We start from the raw sequence: 16,758 nt of genomic DNA on the forward strand, positions 1-16,758 counted from the left end.
GATTGCTAAAGGTCAACAGTGACTTGATGATACGCAATCACTCACTAATCAATCAAAATACTTTTCTCCTCACAAAAGTCTACCATGACTCTTCCCAATGCAATTGCTGCTTCCTATGCCTTCTCTCCTTTTTTCGATACTTCTCCACTAAGTGTAGATGGAAAAGGTGAAAACAGAAGGAGAAAGGGAGTACAGGTGGGCCTTAACATACGACCACAATTGAGCCCCCAATTTTGGTTGCTAAGCAAGATAGTTATTCAGTGAGTTTTGCCCCATTTATGACATTTCTTGCCAGTTGTTAAATGAATCATTCGAGATGTTAAGTTAGTAACATGATCATTAAGTGAATCTGGCTTCCCCATTGACTTTGCTTATCAGAAAGTCATAAAAAGTGATCACATGACCCTGCGGCACTGCAACTATACATGCAAAGAACATGCCAACTGCCACGTGTCTGACTTTTGATCACTTCATCATGGGGATGCCACAATGATCAGTGTGAAAAAAGGTCAGAAGTTACACAAGTCACATTTTTCAGTGCTTTTGTAACTTAAATAACAAGTAAGCATGCCAACCATATACCAGATCATATCCCTCAAGGTTCAGTATCCTATCATTAGTTAAATTGATCCAATCACTAATACGGACAACACCACTGCATCATAATATAGTTTTAAATTGGGTAGTTTCAAGCCTCCCCTCTCGCGTATATCTTGCATTATTTTCAGCTTTACTCTCGGCTTCTTTCCTGCCATACAAATTTATTGATACCCTTCTGCCATTCTAAAAGATTCGCATCTTTTTTAAGTATAGGTAACATTTGGAAAAGAAATAAATTTTTTAGTAAGATATTCATTTTCACTGCCACGATTCTTCCCAGCAAAGATAAATGTAACTTCTCCCATTTTTTCATCTCTATCTGTATACTAGTGGTTCATAATTATACTTGTATAATTTCCCATTTGAGATTGAAATATTAACTCCAAGATATTTAACCTTTTTGACTACCTCACATCCTAACATTCCTCCTATTTCCTCCTTCTGTTTAGTATTCATATTTATGGCTAATATTTTCGTTTTCCCTAAGTTTATTTTAAAACCAGACACTTGACCATATTGATTAATCGTATTCATTAAAACCATACTGGATTCCTTTTTTTCCCTCTCCTTTTCCCATTGTTTTTTTTCTATTGTTATGTGATGTTGTCTATGTAATAAAAAATAAAATTATATATTAAAAAAAACTAAAAAAAACAAACACAAAACCATACTGGATTCCTGCGGTTGTTCCAATATTATGACCAAATCATCCGCAAAGGCCCGCACTCTGTATTCTTGCTGCCTAACCTTAATTCCTTTTAGACCCTCCAAGCCCCGTGCTGTTGTAACTTAAATGGCCACTAAATGAATGGTGGTAAGTTGAGGACTACCTTAAAATAGGAAGTAAAGACCAAATGTTTTCTTAGCACTTGAATGCCAATAAAGCAAAGAAAATGCAGTAAGGCTGCATAAAATATAAAGGAAATATCCCGTTTGTGTTTTTAAAAAATTGTTGTGTGTTCTTCATTTCTCAGGTTTTGGAATAAGTATCCACCATGAGCCAAGGAGGTTGGATAGGAACATGGAGGCCTCATCGTCCAAGAGGCCCAATCATGGCCCAGTATACCAGTCCTGGCCCCAAGTACTGCATACAAGGGGCAACAGGTAAATAAACAGAAATAAAACATAGTCAGTGTTTTGTTATATATTTATTTATCATTGCCATTTACAGCAGACCCCACCCAAAATGTCTTCGATAACAATGTGGAACATCCAATAATAACAATTAGTAGAACTGATTTTTTTAAAAAAGAATTCAAAATGAAAGACATCACAATATACCCACATGTATTCCCTTTTGGAAATAATTTTCTGTAATGATTTTCTGCACATTTCAACAGTGAGATCCCTACCAGTTAGTGCCTGATGTGTTACTATATTACTTGCTTGCTGCTATTTTATTTAATGTTCTATACTTATTATTTTTATGGCTTTTTAAAACTGTAATACTAATTTTGGTGTTTTTTCTCCTGATTCAAGTAGAATTTAATTTCAGGGCTTGGAGACCTTCTGAAAAATCATCCTCTCAAACTCTTGACATTAGGTCAGGAACATCATAAATCTTAAAATCTAGATCAACCACCTCCACTTAATATCCCCCAAAAGTGATGAAGCTGCAACATCGAGAATTCTCAATCAACACAATAATTTGAATTGGAAGCACCTACGTGGTGATGATGTTGAGAGTAGATCTGCACATCCAAGTTGTGCCAGCATAAATCCAGACGACTAGCTGTTTCCCAAGGGCAACCATGGATGAGGCCATCCTTTCCCTGCCTTCGTACCCTAGCCATCAGAAAGATACCCTCAGCCATCTTGGGCTGCACATCAAGATTTTTCAATTTGTATCAGCACTGGCCATGCTGCCCTGTGTATCTGTTGTGCTTCATTTCATTGTAGACAAATATTGCTTTCTAATTGGCCATGAGGTGCTATAGGTCACTTGCTTTCCACAACCATCTTGCCCTGGGCTGCTTAGCTGCCACCCCATTTCTCAACTGTCATTCACAATTGAATCTAATTTCCCCATTCATCTTGTCACTGGATTATGAAACTCAGAACCTTTTTTTCCCCTACCAAGTTCACCAATAGAAGAATAAAAACATGGAGGATTATTAAATAAAGATAAGATAAATTGACAAAATTTTTGCCAGTTTCCCCTTCTAGCCAGGTGACAGGAAGAATTGTAAAACAATGGTGTTTTCTCTTTAGATCTCCCCCCCCTTGCTTTTTAACCAACCCATCAATAGAAGCCCTTGATGGGAAGTTGTCCATCAATGGAAATTACACGTTCTCAAAGAAACATTCATGCAAAGGGAAAAGATTTGCTCCTGCTTTCCCAGCATTGGTGGGAAGGATAAAAAAATAGAGGATTGCACCACTTCAGGGCCATGGGAAGCATGGTCCAGATGGAATATCAAAGACTTCATTCTAGACAAAATTGGGGCTAGTGAGGTTGAAATTGGGAAGTTACTTTATTAAGCCATTTTTATTTTCAGCTGGTTTATACCCAGAAATCAAACAACTTTTTGAAAATCATTTGGGAAAAGTGTCAGCAAAAATAATGTCTTGGTAAGACCACACTTGGAATACTGCATCCAGTTTTGATCACCACAATGTAAAAAAGATGTTGGGACTCTAGAAAGAGTGCAGAGAAGAGCAACAAAGATGATTAGGGGATTGGCGCTAAAACATATAAATAATGATTGCTCGAATTGGGTATGTCTAGTTTAATAGAAGGACTAGGGGTGAGGGGGTGGAGCCTGTTGCCGAGGAGGGCTCAACCGAGCTCCTCTCAGAGATCTGGTCTGTATATCTAAATAAGATCATAGATATCACCCCTTTTTGGCTAAGAAAGGGGCAGGGAGTAGCTCTGTGTGCTAGGGTCTATTCGTAATTCACAGCCTTTCTCTTTTTTTTTGGCTGTGGACAGAGATTAGATCCAGCGTGAGCGGAGCTTTTATCTCCAGCCAGTTCTTCTCAGCTGCCTTTTTTGCAGCCCCAGACAGGCGAGCCCCCCCCCCAGGACAAAGCAAAGTTGTTTGAAGCTAGGATTAATACGGGCGGGTCCCACCCCTGTGAGATTTATGCTTTTATTACTATCTTAAACACCAGCACCATTTGTCTTAGAGGCTTCTTTGTTTAAACGGACTTCAAAATGGCGATTTCTCCCCGTTGGTGACTGATAGGGGATGTACTTAGCCGGTTTTACCTTCCTGCAGACCGCTCCTTAACAAAATAATTTTTTTTTTTTTTTTTTGGAAACAGAGGGGAGCGAAAGCGCTGTTTATTTGTTTATTTATAATGGCACCCAGGTCAAAATCGAAGCGTCTCTCTACAAATGTGCCTAAAGAATCTAAAGAATCTATACTGGAATCGCAGCCCTTGTCTCCTACGCCCTCTACTGGAGAATTTTTAACACAGGAATTTTTCTTTCAAATGCTTAATGATTTTAAACAAGAAATTAAGGAATTTGTATTGGAGCTATATGATGATTTAAAGTCTAAAATTGACCAAATGAAGGCGAATACGTTTGCAGCTGTGTCTGCCCTGTCAGATTATTCTGCTGAAATAGAGAATAAATTGGAAAGCTTGGAGGAGGCTAATTTTAATTTGACTACTAATATTCAAATATTACAACAAAAAATTAGAGACACTCAAGAACAGCTCGTGATGATAAACTTTAATAAGAAGGCATTCGCAATAAGAGTCAGAGGATTCCGCGAAAAGGAGCGAGAGAATCTGAAACAGACCTTTGTTGAAGCCTTCAGCCATGCGGTGGGAAGCCCGGGACTTAACTTTGATTGGCAGATTCGGAAAATCTATCGCCAGAATTCGTTGGTAGCGGAACAGCGACAGCTCCCGAGGGACATAATTATATATTTTTCCACAAAAGAATCCAGAAACGCGATTATGCAAAAGTTTCGTAATAATAGTCTGCGAGTTGATGACCAGGACTTGATTGTCTTTAAAGAAATACCTTTCCAGATGTTGAGAGCAAGAAGAGACTATGCTTTTTTAACTAAAGAGCTTAGAAATCAACAGATTCAATATAGATGGGAGGCCCCAGCCGGCATTACGGTCACATTTGAGAATCAAAGACTTCGTCTTAACTCTGTTTCGGAGGCTCGAGATTTCTATTACAAGACTTTGAAGGCAGGACTTCCTGATTCACTTGGAAAAGAGGAGAGACAAGCTGAAGGAGAAGGCAAGCAACAGACCACATGGCTGCAAGATGGAGGGGGTAGCCTTTCCTCCCTCGGAGAAGCAGAAAAGCGGAGATCGAGGATTTAGACATTTTAAAATATTTGCCAAAGTTGTGGACTGAATGGGGGTTTGCGACCTCTCTCCGGTAGAAAAAGCGGAACTTATTGGTGGGGTGATACTGATTGTATATATGTAAAATGAATGCGGAATGATTTATGTTGTTTAAATTCTGTTAGAAGGGATTACTTTAAAACAGAAGGTAAACTGATTCTTGTTGAAAGTATTATTTGAATATGTGGAATGATCCATGCTTTGGATCATTCCACATCTATACTAGAATCGCAGCCCTTGTCTCCTACGCCCTCTACTGGAGAATTTTTAACACAGGAATTTTTCTTTCAAATGCTTAATGATTTTAAACAAGAAATTTCCCTTCATTAGAAGGGAAAGCTTGGTGAAATTATTTTGAGTTGGATTTTAAATTAATGTCTGCATAAATTTGATAGTGGTAAATATCAGAGAAGCAAGGGATGAGGGTAAAATGCATGCGGAATGATTTACGTATATTGGTGGGGTGATATTGAATGTATATATGTAAAAGGATGCAAAATGATTTATGTTGTTTAAATTCTGTTAGAAGGGAAAGCTGGACGAGATTATTTTTTAAAACAGAAGGTTAACTGATTCTTGTTGAAAGTATTATTTGAATACGTGGAATGATCCATGCTATTTAATTCTTATTAGAAGGGAAAGTTTGGTGAAATTATTTTGAGCTAGATCTTAAACTAATGTCTGCATAAATTTGATAGTGGTAAATATCAGACAAGCAAGGGATGAGGGTAAAATGCATGCGGAATGATTTACGTTGTTTAAATCCTATTAGAAAGGAAAGCCGGTCGGGATCATCTTAAGATAGAATGTAAACTGATTTTTGTGTAAAGTAATACTTGATTCACGCTGCTTAAATTTTACTAAGAAGGGAAAGTTTGGTTAGATTATTTTGAATTACTGTTTGAAAATAAGGTTAAGAAAGATTATTTACGCTGTTTAAATCCTATTAGAAGGGAAAGTTTGAATATTCTTCTGTAAAGTAATATTTGAATATGTGGAATGATCCACGCTGCTTAAATTTTACTAGAAGGGATTATTTTTGAGCTAGATTGTATATTGATGTCTATACAAATCTGTACAAATGTTTATCTGAATACAAGGTTAAGGAAGAGGAACGGGAGAGTCTACAGGAGGTTGGGGTAAATAACAAAGAAGTAAGAGACGAGAATAAAATATAGATAGAATGACTTACACTATTTAAGCATAGATAAAGATGGGGGGCTGAGCTTAACACAAAGAGTTCTTTTTCTTTTTTTTTTCCTTTTTCTTTTTTCTTTTTTCTTTTTTCTTTTCTTTCTTTTTTCTTGTTTTTCTTTCCTTTAATATATTACTTTTATTTTTAATCCATACGAACACAAGATACTTTAGATAGAAGGCAGTGCCAGGTGTGGGCCCCGGGAAGTCGGGAGGATTAGGGATGGGGATTTATGGGGGGTGGGTGGGTGGGTGTTAACATAGTCTCAATAAGAACAAGAATGCACTTATATACGGTTGTTGTTGTTTTTTTTCCTTTTTTTTTTCTCTTTTCTTTCTTTATATTTTTTTTTCCTTGGTTTATTTTACTTTTTATCAGATTAAACAACCCTTGAATAAAGGCATACACCAAGGAGGGAGGTAGAGGGAAAGAAGAGGGAGGAGTAAGGAAGGAGTAAGGGGAATGTAAGGAGGGCGTGTTGGGAGTAAGGGGAGAAGGAAGGTTTGAGGGGAAAGGGAAGTAGTAGGAGGGGAGTGTTAGAGGGAGGAAAGGAAAGTTGGAGGGGGTAGATGGGGTGTATGGAGGATGGAAGTGTCAGGTGGGGTTGTGAATGATGAGTTGTGTTTTCTTTTTTATTTTGTTTTTTATTATTATTATTATTATTATTATTATTATTATTATTATTATTATTTTCTTATAGCAAATACTCTGTATATAAGTGATTGTAAAATGGAATGTGAAAATGAATAAAATATATTTAAAAAAAATAGAAGGACTAGGGGTGACATGATAACAGTGTCCAATATCTAAAGATCTGCCACAAAGAAGAGGGGGGGGGGTTCAAAGCACCTGAAGGCAAGATCAGATGCAATGGATGGAAAGTAATCAAGGAGAGAAGCAACCTAGAACTAAGACAAAATTTCCTGACAGAACAATTGATCTGTGAAATGACTTGCCTCCAGAAGTTGTGGGTGCTCCTGGAAGTTTTAAAGAAGAGATTGAACAACCATTTGTATGAAATGATATAGGGTTTCCTGCTTGAACAGGAAGTTAGAACAGGAACTAGAAGACCTGTAAGGTTCCTTCCAACTGTGTTATTCTGTTAATGTATAGACCAGGTTTCTTGGCTTGGCACCCTCCAGATGAATTTCAATCACAATTCCCAGCCAGAAAGAAATTTTGGGTGTTGCAGTTTCTAAATTGGGAGAAAAAAACAGTTTTTCAGAACAGAATCCTAGATTTGCCTCTCATTTCTGTATTGGATTATAGGATATTAAGAAACAGGGATTTCAAAGTTTGTCATCCGAAGAGAAGGTACTAAAATGATACAACTTAATGCAAAATTTCTGATGACTAAGTCAGGAATCTGATTACACTTTTCCCAACAAATTTATTATTAAAAGGCATAAGCTTTCATGAACTGCAGCACATAAAAGCACTGGATGAAATTCAAAGAGTTTATACCTTTTAATGACATTTCTTAATTAGAAAAGGTGTTCTCGGACTCACATCTCACGTCTAAGGGTTTCTCTGACTGTGGTTGGGATATCCTTGCAAAGGGATATGATTTATCATTTTAGGGGGTCACACTACTATAAAATTGACACGATGCAACTCTTTTTTTCCCAGGTTATGTGTCGCACATTCCCACCAAAAGGAAAGCGCCTGCCTACAGCATGTATGGTGCAAAGCCTCCATCTAGCAAGGACAATGTTCCAGGTCCTTACTTTGTGCAGGGTACTGTGACTAATAGAGGAATTAAGACTGGTCCCTCTTATTCATTAAGTGGGCGAACTGAAACAAAAGTGGAGACTACCCCAGGTCCTGGTGAGTAACAGGCTTCTATCCCAAGTATATAAATCAAGTGGATTGCCTCTTCTAAGAGCTCTGATTTTGAAAGATTCTGTGTGGTTAAATAGAAGCAAAAACCTGTCATCACCTGTACAAGAAAAGGAATTGATGTTATCCTACGCAGTTTCATGATACAGAACTGTTTTCAGTTAACAAGAAGGCTTTGTTAAAAAATAGATCTTGGTGCTTGAAGAACTGACTTCAACTTTCAGACAATAGTCACCTTTAGATCAGATGTGGGCAGTACTCAATCAATCAATCAATCAATCAATCAAATAAATAAATAAATAAGCAAGCTAGTATACCTGGATTATAAGAATGGGCAAGCTATTTGTTCAAAATGTGAATATTGAGATGAACAAATTGATCATGTTGACTAGATAAGAGAACTTTTTTGTGTACACAGACACACACCTTTTTCTCTAGCTTACTGCTTTGCATGTTTTTTCTCCTAAGTATTACTTCTAAAATTCTAACACTGTTCCTCTTTGCAAGAAAAATAAATGGTGCAAAGATTATATTTTATCCTGCAACTACCTTGGCTCATGGTGGCCACAGAAAAAGTCCATGTCCTAGTAATAATACAGAAGTGGTTTACCACTGCTTCTTCCAGAATGATTTATTTTTCAGTACCCAGTATCCCAGTTTGGCTTACAGCTCTGGGATTTCTTGACACCTTAAGTACCATTCCCAAAGCCATTCCAAAAATGGCCACTATATTTTTAACTGTGGGGAGGGGACACACTCAATAATTAATCACATCTTAATTATTTACTTTATTTTCAGGAAATTTGAAATTAAATTAAATTAAATCAATTTTTTTGCTCCATTCCCATCCCCCCGGTCTTGTGAGCCAACCCTATCTACTTTTTTAAAGTGTGGTCTCCGATCTAACCTCAAAAGGGAAGAACAATACCTGATCCTGAATAAAATTGCTCAGTCCTACTTTAAGAGGCACAATGAAAATTAAGTTTAAATCTAGTTTTAAGCAATGTTGTCTGTTTTTCCTAGCCTGTTACTCACCTGATAAGGCAAAAAAGGTTATCTATAAAGCTTCCCCCATGCATTCCATGGGGTATCGAACTCATGGAGGAAAGGTGGATAGCACACCAGGTAAGTCCGATTCCTTCTGTTTGTTGTTCGGCTTTGCTATTGTTTGAAGGAGTCATACCCAGATCCTGTTAATTCACAATTCAGAGCAATATCATCTAATAAACTGGAATGCAGCTCAGTTCCATGCAGGTTTCCTTGACGAAAGCCCAACTGAATTTGATTATGTGTAATTGAACCGAAGACCATAGAATTGTGATTCTTCCCACTACAAAAGATTTTTTTTTCTCATTGAGGTAAGCTTCAGTTGTGCCTATCTCTGTTGCACTATGTCTATCCACAATTTGTTGGACCAATTGTGCAGCTAGAATATAAACTTGGTGGGAAATTGATTTAAACAAGAACCACAACAAAAAATGGGCATAGCAGGGAAAGAGCCCTTCATACCTCTTTAAACAATAAAATTCAGAAATTGGCTTTGGACATGAAAGTATTCAAAAATCATTTATGATAGTTTGACATTAAAAAAATACTCAACTATTCTCATGAACAACCTTCCATAGTCTGGGTAATTTGTGGGTTCAATTTTCAGAATTCCCAATCAGCAATGCTACAGGAAAGTTTCTTTTCAAAATATTCTGGGAACTCAAATCCTGGAACATGTTTAAAAAGTGCCAGAAAGTAGAAGGCTGTTATTCCCAAATCCTAGTCTACACAAACCCAAAATAGCACTCTGAAAATCAGTGATTACCAGTCTCTTTCTCCAGGATTGCCAGAATTCTCACTCTTCATTTTGGTAATATTCACATTTTTCCAGGTCCTAACAATTATATGATTCCAGAGGTCATTGGACCACACTCAGTGGCTACCGTAGGCAGCCCTTCCTATTCTATGACAGGAAAGAATAAGCTTGGACGTTTTGATGAAGACCTTCACAAGGTAATCTGTGGACTCAATTCTTATTTTGTTGTATCAGTAATTTCATTACCACAATGGACAATCTGGAAACACATTTGGCTTTTAAACCTAACATTTCTGGTCTTCTGCTACTTACAGTTGGGCAGCATAATGGTTACACTCAGGGGTGGCATTCAGCCAGTTTGGGTGAACCGGTTGTTATGATTTTGCGCAGTTTGGAGAACCGGTAAAATCAATCACTGGCTAGCCTCGCCCACCCTACCCCACCCCACCCTGCCCTATATATTATCTTCCCTTTGCCACGTGGTCCAGCTAATCTCCATGCCTTGCCTGCTCTGCTCACCAAAGATAAGCATGCCACCCATTTGCCCTTTGCCTGGGGTCGCGGCCCAGGGACACATCATTCCACGGCTCTGGCCTTGCCCCGGAGCCTTGGCCCGCTCACTGCCTACCTTGACCAGGTTGGGGAACATGCCATTTCCCGACTCCACCTTGTCCTGGGCCTCTGCCCACATGCTGCTGCCCCCCTCTGGCCTCCAACTGCGGGATGGTTCTTTTTACTTAAAGCGCTGCAACAGAGATCTTGTAACCATCCCTTACTGAGGCTCAGTCTTTTGAAGAGACCCTCAATTTGTTCTCTGGATCAGTAGTTGCTTCTCTCTGCTGCTGCTCTTACTGGGAGAGAGAGTGTCTCCTGTGTAATTTAGAAGCTGTGAGCTGCCGCTTTCCTCTAAGTCCCATCCGGAAAGCACGCAGTGCAGAGAAGCAGCTTTCAACATAGCTGCTGCTTCTCTGCGCTGCGTGGTTTCTGGAAGCAACCCGAGATTAGAAATATCATAAACAAAGAATAGGCAGAGGGATAGAAAATAGAGAAGAAAGAGTGCACAATTTTAGCTCTCTATTCTACTGCTCCCTGGTAGTCACGTTAAGTGTTAATAACTACTTTATAATGCGTTGCTAAGGCCACACTTGGAATACTGCATCCAGTTTTGGTCACTATGATGTAAAAAAGATGTGGAGACTCTAGAAAGAGTGCAGAGAAGAGCAAAGATGATTAGGGGATTGAAAGCTAAAACATATAAAAAATGGTTGCTGGAATTGGGTGTGTCTAGTTTAATGAAAAAAAGGACTAGGTTGCAGTGTTCCAATATCTCAGGGGTATTGGAAGAAGAGGGTGTCAAGCTATTCTCCAAAGCACCTGAGGGCAGGACAAGAAACAATGGTTGGAAACTGATCAAGGAGAGAAACAACCTAGAACTAAGAATAAATTTTCTGACAGTTAGAACAATTAATCTACGGAACAACTTGCCTCCAGAAGTTGTGGATGCTCCAATACTGGAAGATTTTAAGAAGAGACTGGACAACGATTTGTCTGAAATGGTATAGAGTTTCCTGCCTGAGCAGGGGGTTGGACTACAAGACCTCCAAGATCCCTTCCAACTGACTCCATTCTGTTAGTCAGTAGATCATCAGTTGCTGAAAAGTGAATGCCAGTGCATTTACACATACAATACCAACATGAGTTACCTAGAAAATCGGATACATAATTTCAAATAATTCTTACTTAGGCCAAAGTAATATTTTCTTGGACTATTCAGCCCTTCGGTTATGCTTTGGGGCAGATGTGAACACACGCAGAGCATCTATCTCCAGCTCCTTAAAGTAGTGTTCTTTTCCTGAAATCATTCCCCTGGCCAAAACCACCATTCTTTTTGCCCCAGTCTTTGTTTTTCTCTTACTCACACACTCCTCCATCCTATCCCAACAGAACATAAATCTCTCTCCTGGCAATGAACTAAGACTCTACAGCTAGACTTTAGGTTACAGTGGCAATTGGGACCAAGATTTCAGTTGCTATGTGATGTGGCCGTAAAGAGCAATGTCAAGAAGGCGGGGCTTAGCAGTGAGAAGACGGATTTTCAGGCTATTCCTGAAATTCCTCTATTCCGAAGCATTTGGACGGTCCCTTTTTGGACCCAAGCTGTCCCGGAGAGACAGTGAAAGGTAGGAGGAGATCCAGTGACCCCAGAGACGTTCGCAAAGTCCCTGGGGACTTGGAATTTAACCTCCTTTGCCAGTGACTTCTGGATTAGCCGTAGGCTAACCGAAACTGCAGATAGCTCTAAAGAATGGCGAAAGTGTTTTCCAGCTGGTAAGGTGATTTTATTACTCAGAGAAAGACAGTCCGCATAAAAATGTAAGCTAATTGAAACCAAAGAACAGAAGAATCTAGTGGCGATTTCGATCTCTTTATTGGTTTATGGACGGTGGTTATCCTATTTTTTAAATGTTTTAAATGCTATTTACATGGACAAAGGAAAGATTACTCCAACATCTCCTCTGATCCTCTGTAAGTGGCTGTAAACCAATTCACTATAATTTGGCTCCTTACAACTTGACACTTTTATTGCTTGGCTGGATTGGTCTAAGATCAGATAAGATTGTACAGCTCCCAGCTTGTTTTTACTTGCAAATACCTTAGAGTTTCCAAAGGAAAAATACTAACTGCGTACAAATATGGCGTCGATTCAAGTCTCTATTCAAATGATTTTTTCCGCACTACAAAAACTATCTGCCACATATGATAGATTTGAGAGGAAACTGAATTATCTGCTGTTTTTAGCAACAAAACATGAAGAAAAAAATGAGAATGTTGAATGTTTGAATGTTCTTGAAATACAAACGAAGGATGTCAGAGATGAAGATTTTCAACTTGCTGATATTCCAGGCAACTGGCTTACCTCTGAGGGAGAAAAAGATGGAATGTCTGAAGGGGGGGCAGCCACACAGAAGATTTACTTTGAAAGACAGCGTAGGAGGAGTGAGAAGCATTAAAGAATTTATACTTTATGAAATACCATCTGCAAAACTTTTGATACCACCACTGAGAATTAAAGACAAGCTGAAAAAGGAAACAAATGGAGGACAGCAGCATTATATGAGAGGCACCATAAGCAAAAAGGTGCAAAGATTTTTTTGTATGGACTTGCTCATAAAGATGTTTGGAGAGCTCGACCCACGAATGGCAACAGGATTAAGGAGGTTTTGTTACTGGAGAGACACAGGCTGATAGATGGAAGAATACAATTCAAACTAGCTAAAGCTAGTTAAATTCATTTGTAATAGATATAGTTGAATAATAATTGATAATGATAGTAATGTATATAATGTGGAGTTGATATGATAAATAATAATTGGATATGAGAAGGGAAGGTTAGAAATATTTTTGGACCATATATAAAGGTTATTAATCACAATAATTATTACTATTAAAAAATAAAATAAAACTATATACAGTTAAATCTTAACTAATATGGGGAAAATGCTATGATATACGATATAATTACATAAAGAAAGGAGAATGATAATAAACTATATACATGGAGGATGGAATTTTTGGTATTAAATATTATGGATGTTTAGCTAAAATAGGATATGAGGATTTGATGTTTGATGTTTGATATCCTAAAACAGGATATGAGGATTTGATATGGAGGATTTTATAAACAAGTAAATAAAATGCTAGCATGTGGTTATGGATTAAATCTTTGGCATAGTTAAGGATGAAGGATGTTTAAACAACTGTAGTCAACTAAAAGTGGAGGTATGATGATGTTAATATGGTAAACATTTGAGTTAAGATATTTGAATTAATATGAATTAATGGAAGAGATGCACAAAAACATGTTGTAACCAGCTGATATACTTTTTTATAACATATACTTGTTTTTTTTTTGTTTTTTTCCTCTGCCTTGTTTTTTGTTTTTTGTCTTTTTTGTGTTTTGATTTTTTCCCCCCACTGTTGTGGGCATTTGTTGTTTATGTAACAAAAAAATAAAAAAAATATTTTAAAAAAAGAGCAATGTCAAGGATTGCATCACTTAACAACAGCAAATCCAGACAGTCCTAGTTGCGTTCAGATGTGTGGGTTGTTAAGCAGGATACCTGTAAGTGCAAGGGAGGCTGAAAGAAGGAAGCCTTCATTGCCTTAGTCTGCAGCTATCTGGAACTTTCCCCAATACTATCAGATTGGTAGAGAAGCTGTGTTCAATCAAAGAAGGCTAGATAAGAATATTATTATGTAAATTAATAAAAAGCAGAAGGAACAAAATAATTCCTGACTGTGCACATAACAATGATTCATGAAATGTGTCATGAGCTGTCCAGTTTTTCTAGAAGACAATATATGAGCTATCTAAGTTGCTTTTCGCCTTGGAGCATTGTGTGGTTTTTCCTTTCTAGACCCCAGGTCCAGCAGCATATCACAAGCCCAGTGTAGAGATCTACAAAAAGAGTGCACCAAAATATACCATGGCAGGCCGACTCAAAGACCAGAAAACAGACAAAATGCCTGGACCTGCAGAGTACGAACTGGGAAAGGTGAGAAAATTATATTTATTTTCTAGAAAAAAATGTCCGTCCATCTGAAAAAGGTTATGAAATTTATTAGGGATAAAAAATGTATGGAGGGAAGAATGTTGTATTTGTTCTTGTACAATGGAAGAAGCAAGGAGAACATTTTGCTATATACTTTATTTTTAAGAATTCAAATGCTCTGTGCTTACACTGGCCCCACTAATATTCAATAAATATGATAGTTTCCTTTACCCTGCAACATTCGTATAATCCATTCTCATATTCCAATAGCTTGTTACATTAGGAATGAAATTGGGCGTTCATTCTTCCTAACTTTTATCTTATCCTAGAAGAAACTTCCTGCTTTCTTAAACTACAGGACTATGATATTCAGAATTCCAACTGTAATGGAAGCTGTTCCCATAAACTGAGCTAAAACTGTAGCTTTTAGCTCTAGTCTAAGAAAAGGGCTGAAAAGCTTCCTCTGGTCACCCCATACTGTCAACAAGTCTGATTTTCTAAAGAAAGGCCATCATATTGAAGCTGTGGAATATAGACCAGTGTTTCTCAACTTTGATAACTCAATGCCTAGAATTAGGTGTTGAGATCCAGCTATCTTAGTTGCCAAAGTTGAGAAATGATTATCTATACCAGGGGTCCCCAAACTTGGCAACTTGAAGACTTGTGGACTTCAACTTCCAGAATTCTCCAGCCAGCTCTGCTGGCTGGAGAATTCTGGGAGTTGAAGTCCACAAGTCTTCAAGTTGCCAAGTTTGAAGACCTCTGATCTATTCCATAAGATGATAGAAGAGTTTTTTAAAGCCTAGATTTTTATGATCCAGACATGATAGCTCAAGACCAGGGCCTCAAGAGGAGTTATAGAGGAAGAAAGGTAATGAAGGAAAAAGGAAGCAAAGAATAGAAGAACTGGCATTACAAGGATTGCTCTCCCCTTCTTTTCTACTGCCCTTTGACTAGCACATGCACTGGAAGTGGAATCCCTGGAGGCTCCAACAGCCTCTTCAACTGTTTCTGCTGATTTCTCCCTTTCTTCTTCTGGCTCTTCTTCTACTAGTTTTTGAAGGAATGCAGGGAGAAAGAATAGGCATCCCACACAACATTCCTTTTCAAATTACATCCATGGAATCTCAACTGGAGAACCTAAGGTTCCATAAGACTTAATGGAGTTTCATGGGAGACTAAGGATATAAAAAAAAATCTTCACTCAAATGTAGCTAATTTTCTATCATTACAACGCTCTGGATATACTATTCAGATAGTATATCATCAGATGTGTGCCTTTTAATCATAGGTTCTGAGGAGTTGTTTTTTTTAGCCTGAAAAAGTCTGCTGTACTACAATGTACCTCCAGGGATTCCATTATCAAAGCTTCAGAAGACCACTTGATGGCAGCAAAGAGGCATAAAAGAGGCCTAGGCATAAAAGGATACTCTTACTTGTCTAAGTGAGGGAAGGTGTCTTCTGGGGCAAGAAGTTGAGGGACATGGGTGGCTCAAAGTCAGAAGAGATCCTCATGAGGCTCAAGCTTACAGCTGCTGTATCAGCAGGAAAATAGTGGCTGGGTGTCCTTTTATTGGCTGCACTCAGCAGTTAAAAGTCAAGATTGAGGGAAGGGCATAGTATTTTAGCTCTCTCCCTAGGGGACCTCCTCTACTAAATGGGCCTTGGTGCCTACCACTACCATGTTTGATATTACAAACTATATTTTTCTTATTCAAAGAAAATAAATGCTATTAAAATGTACTAATTTTACAGTATGAAAATGTACCAATAGCCAGAAGACAGGTCTATTTTGCCTTACCTGTTTTCATCCTCCCATCTCTAGATATCTTGTGTTCCTGTGTGCAGTTTTGGAATCAGACATTCCGATTATACAACCCCTGTGATTGTGGATGTTTATTGACTTTGTCCTCTGTGCAGAAATCACATTGGTTTTTCAACTTGTTTTTATATCATGTTGCCCACGTTTCAAAGCTACCCATTTTTAAAGCTTCAAAACCAACTAACAACTGTTTCACCCTGTTTTATAACCACCTGTCTGGAAGGACTACCACAAATATTCAGTAACCAGTTATCGTTTGAGACTGAAGTTCTAATCTCTCTGACAAAAAGAATGTGCCACAGCCACCTTTTGGGATGAAGAGAGCCCATTGCAAATTTTGCTCTGCTGAATACATGCCTAGCTTTTGACACTAATATAGAGACCATGGTGTCATTTTCCAGAAATTAAAATTAGAAATATTTTATATTATATTTCCCCCCCTAAAAAACTACTTGGATTCCTGCTTCAGAACTATTTCACACAACTTGCTATTCTTGTAGTAAGTCACATAAAAATATTTTGCATATCACTTTACTATCTTCTTTTCGAATAAATAAATTGGAAATAAATTGGGTTTACTTTGTCCTTTTTTCAATGAAAACTAATTGTCCTTTTATAGTACACAATA

At 37.9% G+C, this 16,758-nt stretch overlaps 1 protein-coding gene across 2 annotated transcripts in view; it reads left to right on the forward strand.

Annotated features, from left to right (window-relative positions):
• ODF3 (outer dense fiber of sperm tails 3) overlaps positions 1-16,640 on the forward strand; it is a 33,997-nt gene extending 17,357 nt beyond the window's left edge. For both annotated transcript variants that reach the window (XM_032209533.1, XM_032209525.1), the window contains exons 2-7: positions 1,575-1,704; positions 7,742-7,939; positions 8,975-9,076; positions 9,831-9,952; positions 14,174-14,311; positions 16,134-16,640. In XM_032209533.1, the coding sequence (XP_032065424.1) occupies positions 1,596-1,704; positions 7,742-7,939; positions 8,975-9,076; positions 9,831-9,952; positions 14,174-14,311; positions 16,134-16,211 (747 nt within the window). In that variant the 5' untranslated portion in view covers positions 1,575-1,595 and the 3' untranslated portion in view covers positions 16,212-16,640. The remainder of the gene's footprint in view (positions 1-1,574; positions 1,705-7,741; positions 7,940-8,974; positions 9,077-9,830; positions 9,953-14,173; positions 14,312-16,133) is intronic.
• The last annotated feature ends 118 nt before the right edge of the window (positions 16,641-16,758 follow it).

Source organism: Thamnophis elegans, chromosome 1 (genome assembly GCF_009769535.1).
Source record: "Thamnophis elegans isolate rThaEle1 chromosome 1, rThaEle1.pri, whole genome shotgun sequence".
Classification (NCBI taxonomy): Eukaryota; Metazoa; Chordata; class Lepidosauria; order Squamata; family Colubridae; genus Thamnophis; species Thamnophis elegans.